At 38.0% G+C, this 9,772-nt stretch overlaps 1 protein-coding gene across 1 annotated transcript in view; it reads left to right on the top strand.

Annotated features, from left to right (window-relative positions):
- The window catches only part of LOC102865561 (cadherin-related family member 3-like), a 147,932-nt gene that overhangs the window by 116,504 nt on the left and 21,656 nt on the right, over positions 1-9,772 (top strand). Inside the window, exon 8 of the mRNA XM_006893867.1 lies at positions 8,128-8,226. Within this exon, the coding sequence (XP_006893929.1) occupies positions 8,128-8,226 (99 nt within the window). The remainder of the gene's footprint in view (positions 1-8,127; positions 8,227-9,772) is intronic.

The following is a 9,772-nucleotide window of genomic DNA, read 5'->3' as shown; positions in this document are numbered from 1 at the left end:
AATTTCCTCCTTCTTCCTCAGGTTCACTTTGCTATGCATCTCATTTCTGCACTGTTACTCTGCACATATAATGCCTAATCATCTACTTCTTTTAAATAGTTCTTTTCTTCATCTATTCTAATGCAGTATTCATTATTTATTCCCACTTTTCTTAGTTTCTCCTCAACCTTCCCATGCCAGTCCTGTTTTATAACAGTGGTGAACACACCTTCATGCAAACATACGATAATTTTTCTAGCCATTCATTTGTTGATGGGCACTTGGGTTACTGCCATCTCTTTTCTATTGTGAACAACACAGCAATAAACATGAGTGTGCGTACATATATTTGGGCAGCAGCTCTAGTTTATTTAGGGTATAATACCTAGTAGTGGAATTTCTGGGTCAAATGGTATTTCTATCTCCAGCTTTCTGAGAAAGTGGCAGACCATCTTCCACAGCGGTTGTACCATTTTACATTCCCTCCTGCAGTGAATAGAGTTAGAATAAGATACTGGAGCACCACAACAAGATGAAGGAGAGCAACCCAATTTAAAAATGGGCACAGGATATGAACAGATACTTCACCAAAGAAGACATTCAGATGGTGAACAAACACATGAAGAAATGTTCAAAATCTCTAGCTCTAAAAGAGATGCAAATCAAAACAATTATGAGATATGATCTCACCCCAGTAAGTATAGCAAAATTCAACAGAACAGTAAACAACAAATGCTGACAAGGTTGCAAAGAAACTGGAACCCTTATCACTGCTGGTGGGAGTGCAAAATGGTGCAACCACTATGAAAGGCAGTATGGCACATTCTCAAATAAAAGACATCCAGATTGGCTAAGAGATGGTTAAACTGTTGCTATATGCAGATGACATATATGCACAGGAAACCCCAAGGACTCAAGTAAAAACCTGTGAGAGCTAGTTGAATAGTTTAGTAGGGTGGCAGGATACAAGATCAATATAAAAAAATCAGTGGGATTCCTCTACGGTAACAAAGATCTCTCAGAGAAGGAAACTAAGAAGGCAATACCATGTACAACATACAGCCACAAATTGAGATACCTGGGAATGAACCCAGTTAGAGGCACAAAAGTCCTGTACAAAGAAAACTATAGGGTATTTCTGTGAGACACAAAAAAAGATGTAAATAAATGGAAAAATGTGCCCTGTTCATGAATAGGAAGACTCAATATTGTGAAAAGGACAATATTAAAAAAAAATCTACATGTTCAATGCTATCCCAATACAGATACCAAATTCATTTTCCAAGGATATCAGAAGGGAAATTGTTAAGTTTATTTGGACAGGAAAGATATCCTGAATAAGCAAGCACTTTTGAAAACCAAAAATAAAGTAGGAGGGATAGCATCCCTATTTTGAGGCAACCCTGACTTCAAAACGTACAACACAGTGGTAGTAACCAAAACAGCATGCTACTGGTAAAAAGGCAGGCACATAGACGAATGGAACAGAATTGAGAACCCAGGAATGGATCCAGCTATCTATAGTCAATTGGTATTTAACAAGGAAATAAGATCTATAAAATAACTCTTCAACGGATGATGCTGGCAAACCTGGACTGCTACCTGCAGAAAGCTGCAAGAGGATCCACATCTCACTCCTTAAACAAAAATCAACTCATGGTGAATCAGAGACCTGGAAGTAAAGCTCAAAACCATAAAGTTTATGAAAGACAAACTGGGACCAAGCTTGGAAAGCCTATTCTATGGTATAAAGGGGCTGACAAATACAGTCATAAATGCATAATCTGGAGAAGATAAAACTGATGAATGGGACTTTCTAAATATCAAATTCCTGTGATCATCAAAAGCTTTTCCCAGTAGGGTTAAAAGAAAACCTGCTGACTGGGGAAAAAGCATTTGGCAATAGCATCTCAGACAAGGGTCTCATAACAAAAGTTCATAGAATCCTACAGGGTCTTTACAAGAAAAAGACTGATAACACAATTACAAAATGAGCAAAACACATGGAAAGACTTTTCACAGGGAAAGATAGTCAGATGGCTAACAGACACATGAAGAAATTATCAAAATCACTGGCAATAAGAGAGATGCAAATCAAAACCACAATAAGATACCATCTTGTCCCGGTAGCAGTGGCAAAGTTTAGCAGGGCAGCAAGCAATAAATATTGGAGAGAATGTGAAGAGATAGAAACTCTCATTGGTGGGATTATAAAATGGCACAGCCACTCTGGAAGGTGGTTTGATGTTTCCTATGGAATAATCACACAATGGAATACTAAGAAGCACTGAATAATAATGAACTTGTAAAGCATTACACAATATAGGCTACCCTGGAAGACATAATACTGAGTGAAATGTTTCGGTCTCCAAAGGACAAGTACTGAATAACACCACTGTTATGAAGCAGGACTAACATAAGGGGCTGGGAGAAGACTAGGAAAAAGAGTAGATAGATACTGAACTCTGAATGGGAACAGATGAGGAAGAAAATTTTTAAAAGGAATATATGATTAGGCATTATATATAAGACAATAGTCCAGAATAAGACGTACATTGTAAAGAGTGCTGGGGGAGGGGGAAAAGAAGGGAGATAAAGGAAATTGTACAACAATGAATGAATAAAAAAAAGAATGTAAACTGGAGCAAGGGAGGAGGGGGGAGAAAAATGTGCAAAAATTAATGACTGAAAATAAAATTTTTCTGTACACTTTCATTAAAATTACAGCTAGAAAAAGAATATAAAAAGTTGAAGATAGAAACTTCTTATGACCCAGCGATTCCACTACTAGAATTACACCCCAAGGAAATAACTGAGACATAAATGGAGATCTGTACACCAATGTTTGTAGCAGTGTTATTCACTATTGCAAGAATATGGAAGCTCAAATGTCCATCCATAACTTAATAGATTGAGAAATTGTGATACATTCACACACTGGAATACTGTGCAGCACTTGGGAGAGACTGGACAGCATTATGCTGAGTGAACCTCAGTCTCATAAGGACAAATACTGCATGATACTATTATTGTAAATATAGAAGGATAACTAGTAAAACATGTATAGGGATTAAAGGGAGGAAGGGTTGGTAGAAGAGGGATGAGGATGGGTAGGAGGAAAATCACAACATTGCACAATTTGTTGAGTGGAGGAAGGAGGTGAAGGAAATGGGAAGGATCCAGTGGGGACCTGAAAAAGATAGGGTAATGAGGGGCAAGGTTCAGTGGTGATTAAGTTTATAAAACATAATGTACGAAAAACACACAAACAAACAAGCAAACAAAAAAACCCAACATAATATACGGGAAAAATTGTTTGAAACACAATTTGAATGAAGAATAGTGCGAAACACAATGTATATGAACTTTGTAAGCAAACCGATATAAAGTTTAAAAAAACCCAAAAAATATACCCAAGGGAAAAAAAAAAGAAACTAAATGACAATTTGTACTGGGGGGGGGAAGTAAATAGAGAGACTTATGATAATTGGATGCTTTGCTTTTATTTGTATTAATTTACAGGTTATATAGGAAAAAATTACTAAAGAAAACTATGGAGCACTTACAAAATTCTATGTCTCATTCCCTTCAGGAAAGTGCAGAGAGAGTTTGCTTCACTTGATCTTCTCATAACTATCTCACCAGTTTGGGCAGCTTGAGTTAGGATGGGTTTTCAGAGCAGTGAGATTAGATTCAGCTGATTGTATGATCTGAAGACCTTTGGCATCTGTGGGTTTAATTTTGTTTGTTGCAAAGCCTTCTGAATTTGAATTTTGTGTGCTGCTGGAATGGAGCACTTAGCTAGGGAGTGAGCTTAGCCAGCTACCTGACACCTGCTTCACCTGTTTCCCTGTGCTTCTTGTTGCTCCTGTGAAAATATGTCTTCAGTGTCTCCTGGTGTCATTTACATGTTCAGGTACATATATACCACATGTTAATGATGGATTTATTAGCTCCTGTGAAAATATGTCTTCAGTGTCTCCTGGTGTCATTTACATGTTCAGGTACATATATACCACATGTTAATGATGGATTTATTAGCTAGAGAGGTATTTGAAAAATAGGGATTCACAAAGGTTTCTGGATGTATCTGCAGTAACAACTGTATTTTATCTGAGGCATAAGAATATATGGGTGTCTGGGTAGAAAACATAGATTGGGCTGTAAAAATATAAATATTTGGTAAGGGAGAATCTGGAGCAGAGTGATGTTTGTATATCTTGTGCAAACTCTGTTGCTGGTTGCCTAGATCACTGGACTAAGAAAAATTTCGGGGTTGCACTTGAGAGTAGTGTGCAAAGAATGTTTTAGCCGCGTGGGTATAGGATGATGAAGTGATGAAAAGCATCTACATATTCACAGTCAAAGTGAACTTAACACTAAACTTTAAACAATAGATCTAGAGGTCTGTAATCTCTCTTGATTCACAGATGTAAGAACCTTCATGGGACTAAGTACTTAAATGGTAGACAAAGTGATCCTATGATGTAAAGAAGGGGTGTGCTGGAGATGGGGTAAACATGACAGTATGCTCAGACAAGTTCTTGTGTTTGCTTTCCAAACGTAGAGCTTCATTTGTTTCCTGAAAAGTTTATAATCTCGCCCCATTGACTTTTCAGGAAGGAGGTTTTTTCCTGCCTTTTTTATCTCGATGGAGTATCTCATAAAAAAAAAAAAAGTTGACCTCATCAGACTGAGTTTTCCCGCAAAATGGAAAGAAAAAATATTCGTAGTAAATAAACCATATATTTTTTTTTGGTCCTTATACCCCAGCACATTCACAGAAAATGCTCATAAAGGATGCTTGTAACACCCCACCCATGTGTCAGTCTATTTTTATAAGTTGCCTAATTGGCACAATTTTGAGTCTTTATGGATGCAATAAAAAAAATCATAGTAAGGCTGAGCTGTAAATGGAGCCTACTCTTGGAGCTCATAAATGGAATTTATTGAAGCAAGGAAAAAGGCTTTAACATAAATCACCTGTCTCTATAAAACAGGGCTTCTTAACCTTTTTTGGGGGTCATGGACACCACTGAGATTCTGATAAAAGCTTTAGACTCTATCTCCAGAACATACATCGTAACGTAATAATCCAAGATATGGAGAATACCACAGTCTCCCTGAAGCAAAGGTCTTATGTGCCCCAGATTAAATCTTCCTGCTTTACATTTGCGTCACAGATTCTCAAGAGAGGCAATGTATAAGCACTGTACCAAACATAAACTCTACAAGTTCCCTAAGAAGGATTTCATGGTTGAAATAAATTTTGAAAATCATGCATGGCTGAAAATGCATGTTGGAATATTAGAAACCCTTCACAACCAACACTCTTGGCACTGGCAGTCAGGAAATCAAAAGACAAACTGAATTGAGGCAATCTGTTCTCAGGGGCTTCTCCAAAGTGCTAAAGAGCAATGATGTCAGTCTGGAAACTAAGGTGCACCTAATCCAAGTCATAATCTTCACAATTACTTGCTTTGCATCAGAGATCTGGGCCGTAAGTTAGGATGACAGAAGAAGAATTGATGCCTTTGAGTTATGATGCTGAAGAAGTCTTGAACATACCATAAACTTCCAGGAGAGCAAATAGGTCTGCTCTGGAGAGGGTGAAGTCAAGTCGTTCCTTGGAGGCAAGTAGTTTGAAGCTCTATCTTGCATAATTTGGGCATATGACCAGGAGGAAACAGTCCTTGGAAAAGGACATCATGCTTTCCTGAAGGGTAGAGGAACTGCACAGGAGCAGAAGATCCCAGATGAGATGATTTTACACAGTAACTGGGTTATGGGAGTAGGTGTGTCAGAGTCAGTGAAACTGGCTCAGGACAGAGCAGGGCTCAGAGCTGTTGTACGTAGGATCACTAAGATTGATAGGTGACTCAATGGCACATAACAACAACAGAAATCTTGCCCTAAAATTTTTTTAATAGAAGAATGGATTCTTTAATTAATGGAAGAGATTTAATTAATGAAAGAAGCTAATGTCTTCAATACCTTAATTCTTTGAGTGAGTGCAAGCTCTTTGGGGCTAGCAGGTTATCATTCCAGAACACAAACATCACTGTCCATTCTGGGGAAAAAGTGTCTATCACCCTTGTTTGTTCATCTTGCCATTCTTGTTGCTCAGGCAGTAAAATTTTTTAAAAAATCTTTTGTGACAAAGCATTTCTCCTTTTCATGTATCAGCATGTTAGTGAAGGTATTTGGTGTATGTTGGCAGACAATGCTGTTTCCTACTAAGCAATGTATGATCTTTGTGATTTTTGTCAAGGAACTTGATTCTGAAAATCTCAATTTTTTTCTCATCTGTAATATTGAGGCAACAAAATCCTACTATTTATAGTAATGAATATGTTGCATTGGGAAAATTTGCTCTCAAGGAGCTCTCTAAAGTGCAATGAAATCAGTTTAAAGGCTTAGATGGGCCTGATCCAAGACATGGTCTCTTCAATGATTTCTTATGTATTTGAACGTTGGAGAATGAATAAGGATGACAGAAGCATCGATGCCATAGTTGTGAATATCCTTTGGATTGTGAAAAGAACAAGTCTGTCTTGGAAGAAATACAAGCCGGTGTAATGAGTAAGCCATAACGATGCTGTCAATACTTCATGTCAAATACTTTGGGCATGTTTTCAGAAAGGACCAGTCCTTGGAAAAAGCCATTATGCCAGGAAAAGTGGAGGGTCAGAAAATGAAAGGAAGGCCCTTGACAAGATGGATTGACACAGTGACTGTAACCATAGGAACAAGTACATCAGAGATGGTGAGAATGGAGGGCATTCTCCATTCTCCATTCTCCATAGGGCAAGGTTCAGATCTGCTCAGAGAGTCGGTATGAGTCGTAGTCTACCCAATGACAATCAGCAATAAAAACAACAAGAACTTAGGATAGAGAAGGAGCGTCTTGTAGTGCAGTGACTAAGTGCTCAGCTGCTAACCAACAGTTCGGTGGTACACCCCACCCCAAACAGCTCTGGAGGAAAAAGACTCCTAGAAAGATTACAGCCTAGAAAACTTTTGGGAATGTTCTTCTCTGCCAGCAAGGCTCGCTTTGAATCAAAACTCAATTTATATCACCTAACACAAACAGCTTGGTAACAGGAGTGGCATCCACTTCCACAATAGCTTGTCTCTGGAAACCCTATGAACCTGGAGAAAGGACGAAAGTTATACAGGAAGAGTCCAGGACTGTCATTCATAGGGTCGCTATGAGTCGTCTGCGACTCGATGGCACTTAACACCACCACCACCACCACCACCACAAACAGTTACAAAATATAGAAATAATGTCTATAAAATACAAAATCATTGCTTTGCATAGTAAATATTTGATGATTATTTTACTTTTATGAAAAAATAAGCCAAATATTTGCTTTCAATTTGCTTGCTTTTAGGCTTGAACATCAAATTTCCTTTTTATAACCCTCTTTTTGATGAAGTTTTAGCTTGTTGGTTTGAAATAGAGAATTTTTCTCCCCACTAAACCTCTGGCTGAGATCAATAGCATGTAATAATTACTTCTACTTAACCTTTTATAGTTTGAAAAAGACCTCCGTGGGCATGATTTCACATTGTCTCCACATCCACATTGACATGTAGAAGATTGGAATGGCTGCTGTTTCCCTTTTATAGATGAGGGAATGGGACTTCAAAGAAGCTAAGCAGTTTGATACCAAGAGGAAGATATAAAATCTAAACTTTAAACATGATTTGCTGTCTGTCTTTTCATTCTATCTCCCAGGATAATACACTAAAAGGAAAATGTAAGGTGCTGTTTTCTGGATTGAGATGGACAACTCAGCAAACCCTTGAATGGAAGAGATGATATGCATGAAAAACAAGAAATTCTTTGTGTACAATATGTTATCATTATATACATTAGTGTAATTTACATAGTATGTAATGGATAAAATACAGTCTAGAGTATGCTGCATCTTCCACTAAATTGTTATGACTGGCACTAGGATGTATTTGCATTCCTTTTAGCAGGCCCATAGTTTGGGAACAGACAGCAAGTAGGAACAAAGAGAATCCAATTATAATTTCAAATTCTCAGCTAAGCTTTTTCCTTGGGGCAAATCTGGCTTGTTTGTAAAAGAAAACTAAAGCAACAAGAAAGTGGTTATTCTCTGTTCAATTTTTTAGCAACTGTGACCATCATTGTGGGGATTGCTCCAGTCAACGACTTCAGTCCTGTATTTAAACCTGCACACTACTTCTTCTCTGTTCCAGAAACGGCAGGAGGTGAGAAATCCTTTGCTCCTATAATGTAAAGATGTACATAAGAAAGCATCCCCAAATATCAAATGTGTTGTCAACAAGACCAAAGCCCATACCTTTACAAAACGCAACAGGTGAGGGAAATCATGGGGTGAGGGAGAATTTGGGGGCTTGCAACCTTCAGGGAGCAGGTGCGCACTGATAACACCTTTAGTGTCTTCTGATGGCTGCTTTGAAGGTTTGCTTGGAGGTCGACATTGAGAGCTAGGGATCCAGGTCTCTGGGACCTGGAAGGTTCTCTTGGAGGTCGATCTAGGACTCATAATGGACAATTACATAGGAGGTTTCCATTCTGATCTACCACACAACTTTGAACAGATTCCTGACAGCTTTGTAAAAGAAAGACATACCTACTTAAACCTTGGGTATCTTTTAATAGATGACCAAATAATTTCAGAAAAAAAATTGCATATAAATAGGATTATTGTTAGACATGGTCCTATTTTCCTCCCATTGGTTTACATACTGTTTTGTAAGTACTCAAGAAAGATTTTCGAATAATCTTTTGTTAGATTCTCACTAACAATGACTCTTTCCTGTTCTTTTGATTATCTAAGGTAGTTGCTTTCTGCCAAGATCCATCTAACATTAGCTATAATATCCTTAGTACCACAGCCTCTTCTAAACCCAGGCTGCACATCTGGCAGTTCTCTGTTGATGTGTTTTTCCAGTTGTTTTTAGATAATTTTCAGCAGAATCTTGCTTGCATGTGATATTAATGATATTGTTCGATTTTTTTGTTTGTTTGTTTTTGTTTTTGCACTCTGTCGGGTCACCTTTCTTTGGAATGGGAACAAATATTTTTCTCTTCTGTTCAGTTGGCTAAGTGGCTGTCCTCCAGATTTCTTGGCACAACTTAGTGAGCTCATCCAGGGCAGCGTCTGTTTGTTGAAATATGTCAATAAGGATGTCGTCAACTCCTGGAACCTTGTATTTTTTCAATTCCTTCAGAGAAACTTGAACTTCCTCCTTCATCACCATAGGCTCTTGCTCATACATTATTTAATTAAATTCTTCTGTGTCAGCCAATTGCTTCTGGTACAGTGACTCTATACTCCTTCCATCTTCTTTAATCCTTCTTGGACCTTTTAACACTCTACCCAAAGCATCTTTAAGTATTACCTCTCACGGCTTGAATTTTTCAATTCCTTCAGCTTAAGAAATCCTGAGCTAGTTCAGCCCTTTTGATTTTTTGACTCCCGCTATTTGCACATTTCATTATAGTATCTTGCTTTGTCATCCCGAGCTGTCCTTTGAAATTTTCTGTTCAGCTCTTTAATTTCTTGATTTCTTCTTTTACCTTTGGCTTCTCAGGGCTCAAATGCAATATTTAGAGTCTCATCTGACATCCTTCTTGGTCTTTTCTTCCTCTTCTGTCTTTGTAATGATCTTTTGCATTCTTCATGGACAGTACTCTTGATATACTCTCACAGCTCATCTGGTCTACGCTCATCGGTGTTCAAGGCCTCAAACCTGTTCCTGAGATGGTTTTGAAACTTGAGTGGGATAG

This window comes from Elephantulus edwardii, unplaced genomic scaffold (assembly GCF_000299155.1).
Source record: "Elephantulus edwardii isolate Elephantulus edwardi_28Jun2011 unplaced genomic scaffold, EleEdw1.0 scaffold00132, whole genome shotgun sequence".
Taxonomy (NCBI): Eukaryota; Metazoa; Chordata; class Mammalia; order Macroscelidea; family Macroscelididae; genus Elephantulus; species Elephantulus edwardii.
Note: the sequence above shows the minus strand (reverse complement) of the source record. Positions and strands in the feature narration are given on the sequence as shown.